Source organism: Strix uralensis, chromosome 26 (genome assembly GCF_047716275.1).
Source record: "Strix uralensis isolate ZFMK-TIS-50842 chromosome 26, bStrUra1, whole genome shotgun sequence".
Classification (NCBI taxonomy): domain Eukaryota; kingdom Metazoa; phylum Chordata; class Aves; order Strigiformes; family Strigidae; genus Strix; species Strix uralensis.
The window spans coordinates 2,419,167-2,438,079 of NC_133997.1; the positions used below are offsets into that span (position 1 = coordinate 2,419,167).

The 18,913-nt window shown below is 40.1% G+C and overlaps 2 protein-coding genes across 5 annotated transcripts in view; one reads left to right on the forward strand and one right to left on the reverse strand.

Annotated features, from left to right (window-relative positions):
- Positions 1 to 18,913, forward strand: part of ALG9 (ALG9 alpha-1,2-mannosyltransferase) — a 126,349-nt gene that overhangs the window by 90,102 nt on the left and 17,334 nt on the right. Inside the window, exons 16-17 of one of the 3 annotated variants that reach the window (XR_012632288.1) lie at positions 14,446 to 14,562; positions 18,291 to 18,446. Coding sequence is in view for 1 of the 3 variants with exons in the window: in XM_074894949.1 (XP_074751050.1) it covers positions 14,446 to 14,454 (9 nt within the window). In the remaining 2 variants the exon portion in view is untranslated. Of the gene's footprint in view, positions 1 to 14,445; positions 14,937 to 18,290; positions 18,447 to 18,913 lie in introns of those variants that run through there. The other 2 variants (XR_012632287.1, XM_074894949.1) reach the window with 2 other exon arrangements.
- The window catches only part of SIK2 (salt inducible kinase 2), a 59,585-nt gene that overhangs the window by 24,950 nt on the left and 15,722 nt on the right, over positions 1 to 18,913 (reverse strand). For both annotated transcript variants that reach the window (XM_074894944.1, XM_074894943.1), the window contains exon 4: positions 9,012 to 9,173. In XM_074894944.1, coding sequence (XP_074751045.1) covers positions 9,012 to 9,173 — 162 coding nt within the window. The remainder of the gene's footprint in view (positions 1 to 9,011; positions 9,174 to 18,913) is intronic.

The following is an 18,913-nucleotide window of genomic DNA, read 5'->3' on the forward strand; positions in this document are numbered from 1 at the left end:
TTTCTATCATAAAAGATCAAGTCTAGAAATAAGCAGAACACACCTATTAAGTCTAGTCCATGACTGGATGATAAAGATACTGGCTTAAATATCATCATCAGCCAGGTTGTGTTGAAAACACAGGAAAATGGGCTGCATCTACTTTCAACTACCTGACCACACACATGAAACTTCTAGGTCTTAACCCAAAGCTGCCAAAAACCTGCTCTTTATTTGTCTAGACACCTTAAAAGAAACTTGGCCAGGGGCTGAGCCTGTTACAGACAATTCCATAGTGGGCTGTCAGAAACTTCTCCCAGGTTGCCCTAACCCTGCAGTTATCCATCCAGGAGAACCTCTTATTTGGATCTGCAGGGACTCTGAAAACTCAGTCTTGCTTCACAGACAGATGGGCAGGTAACTGCTCTGGCTCCTTGTACACTCCAGGTAAAGTCCAGTAACTCTACTGGAATGACAAGAGCTAAATTCCTCTGGTACCAGTAACTCCCAAGCCATTCTTGTAATTCCTCTTGCAGAAAAAAAAGTATCTGATCTTTATCTGTCCTGGAAGTGATCCCAAAGGGCCTCAGTGCAGCTACACAGGACATATTCCCAAGACAGCTGACAACTGCACAAATACTAACTGCACCATTCTGCAGGAACCCTTGGTGCAGATAAAGCTGAACCACGGAAGTAATTTTAGGACACCACTTCTAATACACAGCAGAGAATGTATGGAATAGAATATTCCTTCTCTTTTCTAGAAACTTCAAAATACCTGTGGGATGAGATTTGCAAGGTCATTATAAAGGGCTAACAATAATAGCAACACAGTAAAGTCAGTAGAAACTGGGCACGCCAATTCCTCTAGGACAAAACTTCTGCAGAGATTCAGGTCCCTAACGCTCCATGAATAAGATCTGCTTACAGTAACTCAATCCATGGAGCTCTTCAGTGTCACCCACAGTTGTGGGATTAATCCTTTTTACTTCTCATCTCAAACTAACCATACCCATTATTTGCATTCACACAAAGCAGGAATAGATACATCTCTTCTATCCTTGCAGTTTTACGTTTTTTTCTTCCTCCCCTAAATGCTTTTGTACTGAACAGGTAAATCTCTGTTCTAGGAAAGCTGATTTGGTCATTAGATAGCCTTGTCATCCAGACTAGAACTACAGGTCTTATCTGACATCAAATCTGCTAAAGTGATTCTAGTGACAAATAAGGAGCTCCAGCCCCTGGCTTCAGTTTGGAAGTAACAATTCCTGAGAATAACTGAAGAAAGATTATGATCAGAACCGTTGGACTCAAGCAAACTGCTTGGTCAAGGGGCTCTGGGGCATAAATAACTTAGAAACGGTTATATTTCATGATTTATCTTAACAGATCTGATTTAGAATCATCTTCTAGAGCAGCATAGTAGTATTTGGTGATAAAAATATGACTGGAAATTTAAGGACTTTTGAAAAGATAAAGTCTAGTTCAAATACAAATGATTGAGTTTGCTGGAAACAGTGATTGATTAAACCAGATCTACAACCACTGTAGCTCCTTAGAGATTTATGTATCTGCGTGCTGACTGCTAATGATGAGCTGTCACTTTTGTGGTGACATGGGATACTTGTACCCCTCATCTACTTTTGCACTGTCAACAATCAGACTGGAAACTTAAAAGACAGACAAGTATTTAAGCTTCATTCTACCCTTTTACCCCAATATCCCTAAATTAATATTGTATTCCAGATAATTAACATACTGTTACAAGAGAACATCTTACACTGCTCTAAGTATCTGTTATAGGTGGAACCCTCAAGAGTTTAAATCTCCAACATCAGTCCAAAGTCACTGTATTAGCTCAAAGTCAGAAAATCAGATATCCAGTCTCACAGCAGTGAACTTTTGGGACTTGTCCATAATCAAAGAGCCCCGCTGCCTATCAGTAAGAAAGCAACAATGCCAGAAAGACTATCTGAAGGTCAGACCAATGTGAGATCCGTTAACAGCTCTGCAAGCACACAGAAAGCCCGACGGTTGCATGAACAGTTACACAATGGCATCCTGGCATGTCACCATACTCTGGAGGTGCAAATGGCCAAGGTCAGCTCAGATCCCAAATCTACACAGGAAACACTGAATGTAACACACGTGCTATCCTTCCTTTTACATCCTCCTTCAGCTCTGAAACAACTGCAACTTCAGTTGTAATAACAGGGGGAAACAACAAAATCTTCTACCAAGAAATCCCCCAATCACTGCATGTCACCTGCCTTTTCCCTATCACAGCTAGACTTCTGTTGTGAATTTTTTTATTCTCTTTGAGGAGACTTTTCTTCACACATAATTGGCTTGGCAACCTTGACAATACTTCAGGAGACATGAAGCAATTTCTTCTCTCAGAAGCATTCTCCCATCTGTGTAGGTGTCATTAAATCTGATCTTTCCCTTCACTTACCTTCAATTTGTCAGATCTTCAACATCCTCTTAGTACTGCAGATAAATACCAATCTTTATGTCTGAACTTCAGCTCCTACTCAGTTGCCACTCTCATAAATTTTCGTATCAGATTCACAAGTACAGGTATTTGTAAGCACAGCTATAGAAAGCATGACCTGCTTGGAAATAGCCAAGATTTCAATTCCAAAGAAAGTGACACTCTTTGCCTATCCAGACTGATTTAAAGTTAGCTGTTTGGTGAATGGGAACACGTGGAAGCCACTTCAAAAAGAAATATGAACAAGTCTGAATAGTAAAAGACAGAACAGAGTCTTTAAGTATGGCCAATCAATATAAGAGAAGCTTCAGGTTTATGTTACAATTGGGATTTTTGCTTTTTGACTATTACCTTTACATGCCTAATTTCATAAAACATAATAGTTTTATTTCTGGTTACCAAAAGTAGCTCAAGAGCAAGGACATCGTAGAACTGAATGGTGTGATCCTTGCAAGGCTGTTACCTTTGCTCCCTATCTGAGCAACAGAATTATACGACTTACGCTGTCAAGACAGCGCTTGACTGGGTGAAACAGCAGCAGCTGGCTCGCATCTGACGGTCTTGTGACAGCATAGATGATTAAGTTTTATTAGGCAAATCCATGAATGAAAAGTCTGTAAATTGATACTAGAAGGGGTAGCCAAGGATGCACTCTGTATAAGAGCTAATACAACAATACTGGCTGCTGGGGTCTGAGGGTAGGGACAAGCACAAGGGGAACAGGCTGCAGAAAATGGCCAGCCTGGAATACTCTCACTGCTAGATGGGTCTGACCCAGCACGGAATTCCTCATGAGTCTGTGCACCTTGTCTAGGAGTACGTGTCTGGAAAATGGTTCCTTCATTCTGCCTTTGATTTACCGTTCTAAAACGTCAATTTTTTCCCTTTTTCATGGATAAGGAACACCAGTATCCTTCACTTATGAATTTCTGCTGAAAAAAGAACATGCATTGACAATACAAAGCAAGTAAGAGCCAGATTCCTTCTAATTCATACTGGACTTTTCCATGTAACATAGGACTTAAGAACATCCTTGCATTATTTCAGCAATCTGCTCTTATCTTTAGAAATCCAATTATATTCTATTGTTGGGCAAAATAATCACCTGTGCAGGGAGATCAGCATTATTTGTTAGGGTACATAAATTATTATGGTAACCTCTTTTTGTTTCCGTTATGCTTTTTACACTTATGTCTTTCAAATGATTTAAAACTATTTCTTAAGAACCCAAGAATTAATAGCATCCATGAAAAGCATTTCAAAGAAAAAGTTCAGGATTTAGATAGGATACTGGATGCTTGGTCCACTGGGCTTCCTCAATTTTTAATTATTGCACTGTCAGTTTAGTTTGGAGTGTTACAATGGCCAGGATTCAATTAAATACAAAACAATCACTAGTCTCTCATTCTCTCTCTTTCCCCCTCCACTTTGTTTCTACTTTGTAAGTGGTGATCTACCATAATAATTCTGGATCAAAGGTCATCGTTTTTAACCTAAGAACACTATTAAGATTTCTCATTCCAGAGAAACAGATTTTAAGAACCCTACTGATGTTTAAGGGAAAAATGTGCCAGCCTCAAAAAAAAATATGCCAGCCACAGAATTCTAGAACGACTGAAATTGGACTCATTACCAGAGGACTGAGATTATATAATGGAGTGATCTTCTTAACATTTGCCTGAATCTGCATGTTAAAAAAATACGATCATTTGCAGCATTGTGCTCAGTTGAATAAACTCTGTGTTTGTGCAATCTGCAAATATTGGCTCTCAACATTTGCGGTATTTTGTTTCTCAATCTCATTACCCCCTTTAGAATAATCTTGAATTTAGAAGGTATAATTTTTTGAACATACATCATTTAAATGGAATCTGTTTTCCCGTTAAAAATGGAAACAGACTAAGATTTCAAACCTGTTTGCAATTTGAGAAATGGAAGCTCCCTGCCAGAGCCACTGCAACTTCTGCTGTGCATCTAGCAATATGAGGTAGTCTCTAATTTGTACCTCTAAAAATCCTTTAAAAAGGATACTAGCTTCAGAGCTATAATTAATCCATTTTTCTAAAATTACCAACAGAATTGAATCTGCCTGGCTTCATAGAGCCACATGGATCTTTTGTTATAATAGTAGTATGAGCAAAGGAGATAATCGGGAGAGAGGTACTGATAAAGGAAAGGTATGAGTGTGTTAGAAACAAACCTGACCCACTTCATGAACTGAATGCTGATCAGCCAGTTCTGACGTCAATGCATATTTTACTGTCCACCAGCAAGACAAACCAGCATTACAACCTGCTTCAAAATAACAGTCTCTCCTACCTCATCGGGTTCAAACACAGCAGCTTCACCATCAAGATGGCATGATTTCTGCAGATGTCTATAAGGCATCTTAATCTGGCAGTTTTGTGGGACTGGAGGTATACAGAGAGGTCACTATTCCATCCTCAATGCAAAGCTGTATTTAATTTTCACAAATGCACAGATGTTTCACTGTACAGACAACGAGCAAGTTTTATTTGATGACAGCATAGCGTATCAGTGATCAGGAACTGAAATCCAGTCCCTACGATCCCTTCAAAAACCAGCAAAAATAAAGGGTACATGAACAATCCAGCTATCTACAGGCAATAACTTCAAGAAGAACATGAAGATTTACACCTTGCTAGTCCTAAAACCAAATTCGATGTCAAACCTGATGGAGACTGCCTAGTTTGGCATTCTTCAGCCACAACCTTCGCAGTGGACATTTTATCTGATTAATACCTTCTTTAATGTTACTTACGCTAAAATGTAGGTTTGAGGCTTTTGCTCCCAACCACCTGGTATCTTCCAGAAAATAACAGTCTATCAAAGCTCTCGCCTCAAGATCTTTACACATCCTGTTTCTTTTCCAGTTACTAAGACCAAAAAGAAAGATCCTTTGAATTCTATCTTCTTCTTCTTAAAGCAATATTAACACAAAACTATTACATTTCAGTCCAGCCTCCTTGTTTAAGCATAAAGGGTGGCAGTCTCATCAGCTCACAGTTTTGGGAACAATTATTTCTGAATCTTAGTTTCTTCTCCTGGTAGCTGAAATACAGAGGTAAATTTCTGTATCTGACTAAAGAAATCACAGAATCATAGAATGGTTTGGGTTGGAAGGGACCTTAAATATCATCCAGTTCCACCCCCTCTGCCACAGACAGGGACACCTTCCACTAGCCCAGCTTGCCCAAAGCCCTGTCCAGCCTAGCCTTGAACCCTTCACCTTAGAGAGTAATTCTAACTATCAGAGTTGGGATCCTGGCTGCCCTTTGTTCTTCCACAGTTTGATAAATGAACCATGAAGAATATGAACCACTGGAAGAGACCTTTCTCAGGTATTTGCACAGCACCAGCTAACTCCAAAATCACAAATAAACCGTTTGTGGAATTCATCGTCTGTCTCCTTTACAGAGAAAAATAGAACAACTGACTCAGCACAAATCTCTACAAAGTCATAACTTTCCTTCAGCTACTTTATCACCAAAGGTGGACACAGAAATTGCTATCAATCTGAAAGCTTGACAGAGATACATGAAAGAATTAGACCATATGAGTCACTGCAAGTTAACGTGATCATTTACATACAGACCATCTGTAATTAGCTTTCTGTAATACAGAGGTAGAGCACAAGAGCAACTAAGAGAAGGAAAGAGAGAGCAGCAGCTGATGGAATCTAGTAACTACCATTTATCAGTGCTTTTATTTGACTCCCTGGAGAACCTAGGCATTGAAATTCCCTGTGACAGAACAGTTCATGTCTCTAACCTTTCTTTGGTTAACAGGTCTCCTGAGATGCCTTTGAAGTAGTGTTTTTGTGCGCCTGTGTCACGCTTGCACTGCAGCGTTCAGGGAGGCAGGGAACTTGCATCCCTGCAGTGCTAAGGACATCCATGAAAGGAATACCTCTGAATACGGCCCCGCTCCAGCGCAGTTGAGGCCCCTGAGGAGTTCTGAAAAACTATGCCAGGCTGAATGTGACAAGCGACTGTGCAGAGCGCTGATGTGGAGGAAGAGAAATTAGAAGGCACAGAATGTGGTAGTAAAAATAGGGGGAAGAGCAGCAGATCAGAAGGCAAGGAAAGAAAGCACAGATGAACAATAGCACAAAAAATCCCTTATATTTAGTTCAGTTACTCATAGTAAGTGGGGTGCATGTGACTTGCGGCCCTTAGACACAGTATTTACTGAAGCCACACATTGTCCTGGTAAATACCACTGTATGTCAGTCATAAATCTCCAGGTGCTCTGATTGTCAGTAGCTGCTAGAAATAAATGCAAGTTTGAAATCAGAAATGAGAAAAGTAAAAACACTCTACAAATGGTAGTGCTGATGAACCCGCCTGATTGAAGCTCAACAAAGTACCAAACCCCTATCACTGTCAGATTCACAGCCTTATTACCAACAGCTGTGAGCAAACAGTGTGGGTGGCCCTAGTAGTTTTCATAATTTTGAGACACCACCACCAACTTAATGTGATTAGTTGTTTTACTTGGGCCACTTCACCATAGAGTCCAGACATCATCTCCATCCCAAACTGTTTGTTTAGCTTTCTTCAGGTATCAAATGTCCTAAACAAGAACTTACACCAAAACTGCATCTTTCTGCTACAACAGCTGCAAAACCCTTTTACTTCCTCTGATGGTAGATTTTAATATTTTTACAGTTTAACATGAATACGAAAGCCCATAATAGAGTACAAAGGAAATTAAAAGATAGCCATAAACAGTTTAATATCAACTGAAATGAAAAAGAGGCTAGCACAAAGACTCTGCTATTAATATAAAGCGTTAAATAACAATTTTTACAGCTTTTATGAACCTACTGTAAAATTCCCACTCTGAGATGCTAGAGCCATGAAATACAGAGAACATGCCAAAGAGCAGATTAATAGGCTTCCCTCTCTAGCTTCAGACAATGTTTTCCACACTTCCTTCTGGCAAAAAAAACCCCCTTACACTCAGTAAGGGGTTACAAACAGTAAGGGGATAACAAACAGTAGCCTAATATTCTATGAAAATCATGGTTCTGGAACTCACAGAGCTGTATTTTCCTTTTCCTCAGTTTTAATTTATCTGTTACTTAACCCTTCTGTAAACTCTTAAACCATGTGAAAAAGATGCTAGAGATGGAAGGGTGGTGATAAAGGAATGAAGAAATGGATGTTTTAAATGTAGAGACAAAACCAAAGGTCAATACAAAAGCAACAAAATCCAGGATCTGGGAAAGCCACTCCATTAAGAGATACATTGATAAGAAATCCTTAGTCCATCAGTAAAATCCCATTTCATAGGCAAAGGTGACCTATGTTGAGTTTTTTTGTTTGTTTGTTTTTAATACCAATGACTATGGGTTCCTTTTCTCTTAAGAGGATAAAATTATTGCTCAAGAAATAGTTTTCATCTCAAAGGTGAGGGCTCATTTTAAAAGACTGTGTAGATTTCCTGTTCTGATAAAGTTGACTTGAAAGGATTTAACAGATTTTTCCCGAGGGTGAAGTAAATCCCCAGAATTAATTGCCTAGTCTTCCCCATGTTTGCTGTAGTACTGCAGAGCACAGGGTGAATCTTCGTGACACAGATGCTAACCAGTTAAATGGGTGTTAACTTTTCCTTTAAAATCTTTAAGGACACTGTCTTCATACTTCATAGACAAAAAGGAACTCATCTTCTAGAGAGCTGCTGGCGCTTTTAACATTTTTCTGCAATTTTATACTTACAGAAAGCATTAGAGATCAAGATACATTTCCAGTTCAGCCATTTCAGAAATGCCAAAGAGGAGATTCAAGGGTAAAATAATCCAGTAGTGAACTACAACTCAGAAATGTTTTATCACTCTGCCTTTCCCAGCCTGACTGGCTATCTATTCACACTTCCTTCTCAGAGCTAGCAAGCTCACTCCTATACAAGCTAGCTCCTTACAGCGGTTAGCCTTCCTTTCCTGCTCTCCTGTATTACTGATGACTTAAGTTCAACAGTCCTCCAGATCAAGATGTTATCTAGCTTTACCAATTCAAGTGTCACTGGGCTAAAGTCAGTATGGAAGGATTCGTGGAATTGTAATGAGTTGACAACCGCCAAAATGCTTTCCACTGCTAGCAACATCTGCTGTGTCTAAATTTATAATTAAAATGAAATCATGCATGCAAAAAGAAAAAAAAATCAATAAGCTTCCATTTTGAGTTTTTCTAATGTTGAAAGAAGTTATTTGATTAACTCTGTTTTAACCTGAACATCTGGCAGCATTATAGACATGTTATGACACCCATAAAAAATGACTATAACTCTAAAAATTATTTCCTCTTTCCTGAAAGTATAATAGAAATAATCTAGGAATTATTTTTGCTACATGTACTGCGATATTCCATAGTGCAAAAATATTACATGTATTATCACTCTGATTTTCTGTACCTTAAGCACAGCAGGGTATCTTGGGCAGCAGCAACTGAATTACTGGAAGTGCCTTCATAAGAATAAGGTGTTTGTTACTGAGTAACATCTACATTATGAGTACCTGCTATTTTAATGTTCATGTTGCTGTCAAGCAAAAGATTTTCAGCCTTCAGGTCACGGTGAACAATCTTTCGACCATGGCAATACTCCACTGCTGAGAGGATCTGCCAGAATTTGCGCCTGGCCTCAGACTCACTTAGACGGCCATGGCTGGCGAGGTAATCTGTCAAAACAAAGCAGGTTTAAATGGATTAGACAGCAAGCAACAATTCTGAAACTAAATGATTTCTCTCAAATAATTAGCACTAGAAAACTCAAAAATTCAGTCAATCCCAGTCTCTGACCCATTATTTTCCCACTCTCCCCTCCAAAAAGAATGAAAAAAAAAAAATCATATAATGGTTTAGGCTGGAAAGGACCTTAAAGATCATCCAGTTCCACCCCTCTGCCATGGGCAGGGACACCTTCCTCTAGCCCAGGTTGCCCAAAGCCCCGTCCAACCTGGCCTTGAACCCTTCCAGGGAGGGGGCAGCCACAGCTTCTCTGGGCAACCTGGGCGAGTGTCTCACCACCCTCACAGGGAAGAATTTCTTCCTTACATCTAATCTAAATGTACCCTCTGTCAGTTCAAAACTGTTACCCCTCGTCCTATCCCTACACGCCCTGATAAAGAGTTCCTCCCCAGCTTTCCTGTAGGCCCACCTTTAAGCACTGGAAGGCAGCTCTAAGGTCTCCCCAGAGTCTTCTCCAGGCTGAACAACCCCAACCCTCTCAGCCTGTCCTCATAAGGGAGGTGCTCCAGTTCCCTGATAATCTTTGTGGCCACCTCTGGACTCACTCAATCAGGTCCATGTCCTTCTCATGTTGGGGGTCCCAGCCCAGCACACAGGTGGCTTTCTGGACTACGAGTGCACATTGCTGGCTCACAGTCAGTTTTCCATCCACTAACACCCCCAAGTCCTTCTCCTTGGGGCTGCTCTCCATCCACTCCTCACCCAGCCTGTGTTTGTGCTTGGGATTGCCCCAGCCCATGGGCAGGACCTTGCACTTGGCCTTGTTGAAGTCCAGGAGGTTTTCACGACCCACCTCTCCAGCCTGTCCAGGTCCCTCTGGATGGATCCCTTCCCTCAGCGTGTCAGCCCCACCACACAGCTCGGTGTCGTTGGTGAACTTGCTGGGGGTGCACTCAGTCCCACTGTCCATGTCACCAACAAAGGTGTTAAACAGCACCAGTCCCACCACTGACCCCTGAGAAATGGGCTCGGCACTGCTCTCCACTTGGACATCGAGCTGTTGCCCGCAAGTCTTTGAGTGCGACTGTCCAGCCAATTCCTTATCCACCGAGTGGTCCATGTCTCTCCAATTTAGAGACAAGGATGTCATGTGGGACAGTGTCAAACGCTTTGCACAAGTCCAGGTAGATGATTACCTAAGTACTCATCTTAGAGTACTTATAGTTAAAAAGGAGTAAGGAAAAGCTGCTGTATATTGAAACTCTACTCTCTGTTCCGTCTTTTGTAGTTACCGGATTATTCTGTTAAATATTTTCATATAACACAACTCCTGTGTAATGGGGAATACTCGGAATAACTGGCTTCGCCATCATAAGGTACTTTAAGCTTTAGCCTGTTACCAGTTCATGCAAGCTTCATGCCATACTTCTCCCTCTGAAACCTCAACAGAGGCTGTGTGATGGCTAAAAGTATTTTCTTCCCTGGAAGTAAAACAAGCACTCATAAGGTACCCATCCTGACCTCTCTCTTGTCTTCGTTGCATCGCAAGCAGAAAGAACATTTTGTTTTCATATTTGATTATGTTGTTAAAACTAACGTTAGCCCAGAAACAAATGATAGCTCTGAAACGGAAAACTTCATTTATCCTCAGGAACAAAACCAAGTGAAGCAGCAGCTGTGTAAGTCTTGACAGAAACAGTTTCTATAGCCAATTCTATTCTTTCTCTTACAAGGCATTAACATCAAAGAATCACCTGTTAGGGTAGTTTCAGGATTGCCTTCAGCATCCTACAAATAGTGCAGTTAATGGCCAAGGTGCAGCAAACGCATATAGATACTGTACCCAGTGACCACAGGCAAGGGCTGAACATAGACACACGCAGCAATCTCCAACCACTTGCTGCATCACAACTAATACTGTAGTTAAATAAAAAACAGCGAGCAAGAACTAAACTGCTGGAGCTGCCACCAGCCCCCCCTAATTATCATTTATAGAGAAAGTCCCATGAACAGGAATCATCTACAGACCAGCTGACACAAACATTTCTGTCTGAATTCAGGGAACAGGTTAAAACAGCTGTTTCTGCAAGCTGAAAAGTGAGCATGATGCAATGGAGGGTTTGAGTCTACTTCTTTTATTTATAAGAATCTCTGACAAAATCCATAAGTAAAATGATTAATTGTATCTTCTAAGCTAGTTATGTAATCTCAGTGATCCAAAAAGGATCATCTTGCCCAACACAATACCTGGCTTTGTTAGGTTGTGGGGTTTTTTTAAATAAAATATCATTTAGGGGCTTTACAGGTGCTTGCAACATCTTAATTTAAGCTTTTCTGTTTTCTCTATGATAAGCAGAGAAGGCCTGAGCAGCTCACATTAAGCACACTCTAAAACCTGAAAACACATTTCCAGTAAAACTTCACCAACAGTGCACTTCTGCTTACTACAGATAAGGACAAAGAAATATATTGTTCAGAAGGAGGGAGCACAGACCCACCCACAAACCATGAAGATTTTTGCAAATATTCAGAAAAACGTGAAAAAAAAATTATTTGTGGTTGGATCATATAAAACAGACAACTTCACTGACCCTGCATTCTTACACATCATGGGTTCTCCATGCCACTTGGGTCACTAGACTACACTGCCCATTAAGTGTTCCACACAGTGTCATACTGATTATCAAAGTGACTTTTGAATTTGGTTTTTCACTCATATAGTTTAAATAAATAAACGCAATCATTAAAACACCACCTGCTTAATACGCTCAGTGAAACAGGCTTGCTTCAAAGATGTTTTATAGGGGGATCATTTAGGAAAGAGTTCTATACCCCGTTACTGAGGTAACTTAACTCTGCTTTACTTGCAGTAGGATTGGAAGGATTTCATGCGCTGCTGCTACTCCCTTCCAAGCAGGTTCTGCAAGCGCACAAGTGGCTGCTCCTGAACCATCTCAAGTGGCAGACGAGAGACCTCAGTTGCAGTATACTCATTTCAGCATCCTTCAAAAAATGTTTTTAAGCAAAGCACATTAGATCTGATCTCTGGAAACTGCAGATCTGAAAACTCTCCTCGGAGCTTCCAACCTACCTAAATCTTAATACAATTTCAACTGGTTTAACTCAGCAAAGCACGAGAACAAACAAAAGCCTGGCACTAAGGGGAGATCATAATATTTGCATGCTAAATCTCATTCAGTCACAAAGTGACTATCAAATCATATGATAATAAGGTGAAGTCAGGTATTAAAGCAACAAACTAAATTACACTGAATGTAAGCCAGCCCTTTAAACTGTTAATCTCTCATTTGTTAGCAATGCAGCAAACAAGTTAATGAATTCAAGCTGTCATTTGCTTTTATGGCTCTAGCCTGTCAGGACTTCAAAGATTCCAAACCACCCTGGCCTTAAGTATTCCACAAAGTCTAGTAGATGGCATAGAATAGGTCATTTATTCTGAAACACACCGCTTTCTCTCCTGTCAAAGTAGAACACACCACAGTCTATCTAAGTAGGTGATGGTATGCGCAAGGATGCTGTTTGTGCATTAACTAGCTTGCAAACAGGAAAGGATGGAACACAAGGCAGTGTGCCAGCCTCTGGGTTACAGAAACCACTTTAAGACAGCTGAAACTTGCTAGAGACATTCTGCCACAATAGCCAGAATTCGGACGCTGTTTGAGTATGCGTGTATATACCTCTGGAGCTAAGAATCATGACTTTAGTTTTTACTGCAGATACCTAGAGCAAAGCACCCTGCTGTACCTTGCAAAGACTGAAATAGCAAAGCTACCTATGCTTTCATATATGTATCCTTTGACAAATCTTACCCTTATGTCATACCCTCAGCTACACGTTTCTGTGGTAGGGTTTTTTCATTTTTCTGTAATAAAATAGAAACGAGAAGCTATCTTAAGATTCATGTGGATTCACAGCAGAAAGCAGGAGGCCTTTTGTCACAAGGCAGCTTCCTGTCCAGTCTTTTCAGTAGTCCAAAGTACATTTGTTTACTAGACAATCGAAAGATTAAGATGGTATTCACTTCAAAACATATGACTCAGACACATTGTCTGGCAAACCCAGTGGTCAATGCTTTTCATTTAAAGTATTGTCCTTCATTTAGGTGGCTTGTATCAGAACTAGTGTGGCCAGCAGGGACAGGGAAGTGATCTTACCCCAGTACTCAGCACTGGTGAGGCTGCACCTCGATTACTGTGTTCAGTTTTGGGCCCCTCACTACAAAAAAAGACATTGAATGACTCGAGCGTGTCCAGAGAAGGGCAACGGAGCTGGTGCAGGGTCTGGAGCACAGGTCTGATGGGGAGCGGCTGAGGGAACTGGGGGGGTTTAGTCTGGAGAAGAGGAGGCTGAGGGGAGACCTCATGGCCCTCTACAACTGCCTGAAAGGAGGTTGCAGAAAGCTCTTTAACCAAGTAATAAGTGATGGGACAAGAGGGAATGGCCTCAAGTTGCGCCAGGGAAGGTTTAGACTGGATATTAGGAAGTATTTCTTTGCAGAAGGGGTTGTTGGGCGTTGGAATGGGCTGCCCAGGGCAGGGGGGGGAGTCCCCATCCCTGGAGGGGTTCAAGAGTTGCGTTGACATAGCGCTGAGGGATCTGGTGGAGTTGGGAACTGTCAGTGTGAGGTTAATGGTTGGACTGGAGGAGCTTCAAGGTCTTTTCCAACCTTGATGATTCTGTGATTGTGACTAGGTATCGTACATATTTAATGTAAGAGTATTTTAGCATCTAGCTGCTGTTTTGAGTAAGAGATTTTTTCCAAATATTTACCAGTCTCTCTGCAAATTCAGTGCTCTGCTATTCCAAAATCAGATTGAGATCTACTTCTCAGGAATGTTTGATTTTGTGTGTGTAGAAGATGACACCCACCAGACTGCCTGGGCTGATCTATTTTCCCATATAACCACCGGACACAAGAGCCTCTTGCAAAAACAAGCTTAAGTCCCAAGGCACCCTTTGGGACAAGAGAGGAAAAACATAAACAGGACTAACTGAAAGAGCTTATTTTGCATTTCTGTGCATTACTATATAATTCCACAAAAGTATGTTTTTAAATGAGGTGGTGGCTGCCCTGGCTGGCATCTGGCAAGAGTAAGAAATAAACATTTTGCTTCCACTGTGAACACTTTTGAAAATCTCAGAATAATCTTACGGTTTTTCACAATAAAACTGAGATCCTGTGTAAGAGTAGGAGTATTAGTACAATAATATAGCCTGACAGCATCCTATTATTTATTGTAGGTTCTCTAAAAGGCACCAAGGTCCTTGCAAGCTATTGTCCAACTGCAAAACAGACTGAAGGTTGTGAGGAACACCTAAACGATCAGGAAAGTCAACTATGAGATGCAAGATAACAGAGTGAGTATGTAAATGCAGTTAAGCTGTTCTTCCCAGGCACCATGTCTTGCGGTTGAAATGTTTGCCTCTTAACTATTCCTTAGTCTTTCTGTCCTTCATATTTCTTGCAAGAAGTAGAAAAATTACCTGAAAAGTACATACATAGGTAGAGTCACCTTGTCATGTGTCAAATACTGTACTGGAGCTCTAGATGAAGAAGTTGTGCTATTATCACTTGTTTGGTAGTTTCATGCTAAAACCCAGTGAGAGGCCACATGAGGCAACTGAAGAATGAGATCAAAATAACTGCTCCTAAACTTCAGCATATTCCTTTAGTTACAATTGTTAAGCTAGACATAAATCACACAAGCTTTTAGTTTACTGCTTTTAAAATGCACTTGTAGCAATGTTAGACAGCAAGCAAGAGGGAGTAGAAATAACCATGACTGAAAGCTTGGATATTCCCTTTCTCCTTGCTGAACAATTACATTGTTTTTAGGCTTAATAGTCAGCTTCCCCCTCTGCAGTCTGGATTCTTGTAATATAAACAGTCACTGATTAGAAGCTAGAGAATTAGTCCTTCAGAACAGGTTCACCATAGTTAGTTTAGCTAACAGATAATCTGCATCTCATCTGTTTTAGATACTTCAGGTGAGAGATGCTGAAGAAGGTTACAAGATGGTGGCTGTAACAATACTTTCAAATACATAGTGAAAACAGCCAATTAAAAACTTTGTAGATCTGTAAAGTATGAAGCACAACCAAAACCTTTTTAATTCAAGTATTTTATTAAGTCTAAAGACCTTTTTAAAAACCAAATCTAAAATGTAACAACATTTGAAGTGTTCAGGCTAAAAACATTATTTACTGCAATAACATTACCTGGCAAAAGGCAAATTCAAAACTGCTGTTGAGTATAGAAAATTCCACTGAAGTCACAGTGAAGAATGTTACTACAGGAGTTAAAAATAATCTTGTCCAAGAACTACAAGTCAGCACTATGAAATGATGGTTTATCGAAGCTAAAAAGACTCAGTGAGGCTTCATACGAGGCCACTCTCAGTGAACTTCAAAGCCTGACATGGTATTAAGAGAACATTTATCAGCTACCATCTACTGACACCGATCTTGAACATGCTATGTTAAGTGTCTTATTCAAGAGGAATATAGAAAAGGGACTTCTATAAACTCTCACAAATTTTGTATATCACCGAGTAGCAAAGTTACTCAGAAGAGCTATCATAAAGGCTAACTTCAACCTAGGGAGTCTAATCTCTCTCAGCTCCTCCTGTATTCAGAGAAGAAAAAGAGGGTCCTCTGGAGGGTGAGTCAAAGCTCTGAACCAGCCCCCTGAGAAGCCTCTCACTTCTCTGATTACAGAGGGAACATATAGGAAGATCAGCCCCAACAGACTGAAGTTTGTCATTCTCAATATACTTCTCTAACCTCATTTGCCTTTGAGTAAAAATTTAAGTAAACTGCTCTTGCCACAAACCCAGAGCAAGTTTTGTTTGGATTTTGGTTGTTTTGTTGTTTTTAAGCTCCCCTTCAAGCACAAACAAAGGTTAGTCAAAGAACAAATCGAAGCACAATACTTAAATGCTGTCAGGAGACTGATTAACTACAAAAATAGCAGGTTCCACAGGTTTCTAATCATCTTGCTTTACAAGAGAAAACAAAGTAAAATCCCCCCAAAAGCAGAATCATGCATGGCAAAGTGTTAAAAACTTTGAACACACTTGGGTACAGGACTCCAGAAGAGCATCCCATTACTTCTGCTGTTTGAAAACTGTTATAAAAGGGAGACTTTATTTCACACATTGTTAGACTTGACATGGCAAATTCAGTACACTCCAAGGATCACGACAGGAAGGAGGAAAAGCTCATCATTCAAGTCATCTTTCTACTTTTTAAAATACTACCCTACTCTCCAGTTACATCAAAGTTGCTCTGGGCATGGTATCCTGCTTATGACACAAGCAGTCCAATACTAAGCGCTTAAAGGGGAAAAAAACCCAACCAACAAAAAACCACCCTGACAAGAAGGGACTTTGAACATTTGAGTTCTGTTTCCATGAAATCCATCCCTTCACCGCCCAGTGTAAAAAATTAAGATCAGCCAGTCTCCACCTCTTCTGCACTCCAATCACCAGGGCTCCCTACATGCTGAACTCTGTTCCATTGCCCTCTGAGGTCATTCTGCCTGATGTTGACTGATAGTATCAGTGAAACCTTCTCAGCAACTCCAATTTTGTTACTGAGACTAAAATGCTTGTGAAGACTTTAAGTACCTGGGTATCAAGCATAAAACTCATTAAACTAGCTTTTATTAAGGAAAAGTTGTTACTTCAGTCCAATTCCCAAACAAAGCAACAATACCTGATACACATGAAATACTCCAGCTAAAAAGCTTTTCTTTACCTTTCTATTCTTCTGCTATTTTTCTGCTCCTTTCTTCTGTTACTGTACTAGGACATGCTAGACTCATTCATGGAAAATAAACCCACTGTCCTGGGTACCATTCAAATCTAAAACAAAGTTGTCATTAAGTATTGCTAGACAGTGACCATTTGCTCTTCACCTAGCACTTAACTGTTGCAGTGCACCTCCTGTCTGAGAGCCTGCAGAAAAACCAAGAGACTTTAACATGTTTTTGCTGTTACCTCATTTCTGCTTCCTCCTACAAAAACATAAGTGGCAAGCATATACAACAGCAGAATATCCCATCCCTAATTACAAAAGTCACTCTGAGAAATCATCCCAATGAATCAGAAAAAATATTTAGAGAAAACCTGTACAGAAATATTAAATCTCTAATAATGGACCCAGAAAGATTCCTTTATTTTAATGAGAAAACAAGGTCTAAGAATTAGCTAAACTGTATCTGAAAGAGACATTAAAGGATCTGCAAACAGAGAAAGTCTCAGAGCCCAGAAGGCTTTGCTTCTTCAGAATGAACTAAGAGTTCAAGTCAAAGTTTTACAGGAAATTATACACATTAAAGCCAAAACAAATAAGAAGGCAAAAAAAAGTCACCATCCGAGTTACTTCTAGAATCTTTAGCCACACTGGGTAAAGTTTTATATTTTTTGCCATCTCTTAATTCGTTTTTCCCTATGACCATCTCACTTTCTCACATAAAGTAGCAGCAAAAAAAACCTTCTGGTCGTGTAAATGCAACTTAATAGTTACAGAAATTTGACTAAGTACTCAGAATGTTTCATATATGAAACCTTAAAACTACACAAAATACACAAACTTAACTTGAAGTAAGTATAACTTTTAGATAGTTTTTTGGCTTATCGCTGATGCAAGTCTGCATAGAAATCTTGCAAGATAAACAACCTCCCATGTTGTAGATCCCAAGGCATGTAATAAGATGAATGGAAAGATTTTTAGAAAGGGGGGGAAAAAAAAAGTTTTAGGCCAGTCTGCAACTCATGGCCGGGCTTCAAGATTAGCACTGGTTTGAGAACAGCAGTTTAGAAGGTGAGAAAAAACAGAATCCCCTTTCTTCTTACTCAGTGTTTCCAGATGGTAATCACAGCATAAAGCAAATTATGCTGTTCCTTGAGAGAAAAACACAACACAAAAACCAAACGAAAATAACCAAAGCCTGAGAAATGCACAAGATTTCCAAAGGTTACCAGACTCCAAACCAGACCTATGCTAACATGCTGTATACAGAAATGCTAGTCCCATTCTTGGTATTTCATCATCTCAGTCTTTACTGTCTTGCTGTGCTGCAGGTTGTCAACCATTTCAAAGGTTACGAACAGCAAGTTCATCTTTGGTCAGAAGAATACAGGCTTACCCAAATTTTTTGTCGCACGTGCGGGAGCTGAAAAAAGCATTTTTACTTTGATGACTAATGCACATTTTAAAGTTAAAGGCACTAACGCAGGTCAAAATGAAATGGATTTAACTACTTCAAGTCACATTCTATGTGTTTCTTCTTTTGGCCTAAAAAGGAGCACTGCTAAATATAGCTAGTTCTGGGAAAAAATTCAGCCTGTCCCTCTTTGAGAGGACTTCACTGCTACCCTAGCCTCAATAGCTTAGAAAAATCTCAAACAGTAACTTGGAACATGTACACGCAGTACAATCACAGAAGACCAAATGCCCTAGAGATAACAGATAACGGCACAGCAGATGCCATAAACCTGACTTTTTAGAGTTATGACAGTTACTCAAGCTACCCTGAAGGACAGCTCAAAGGCTACAGACTGGCTGCCATAACTAGGTCTGTTACATACACAGGGTTTTTTTACTGTGTCCATCACCACAATCAAGAAGGGGGAGAGCGTGCAGAAATCACCTTCAATACTAGAACACAAGCCTCAGGAGTGTAGAATCACTTTTACTATTCACT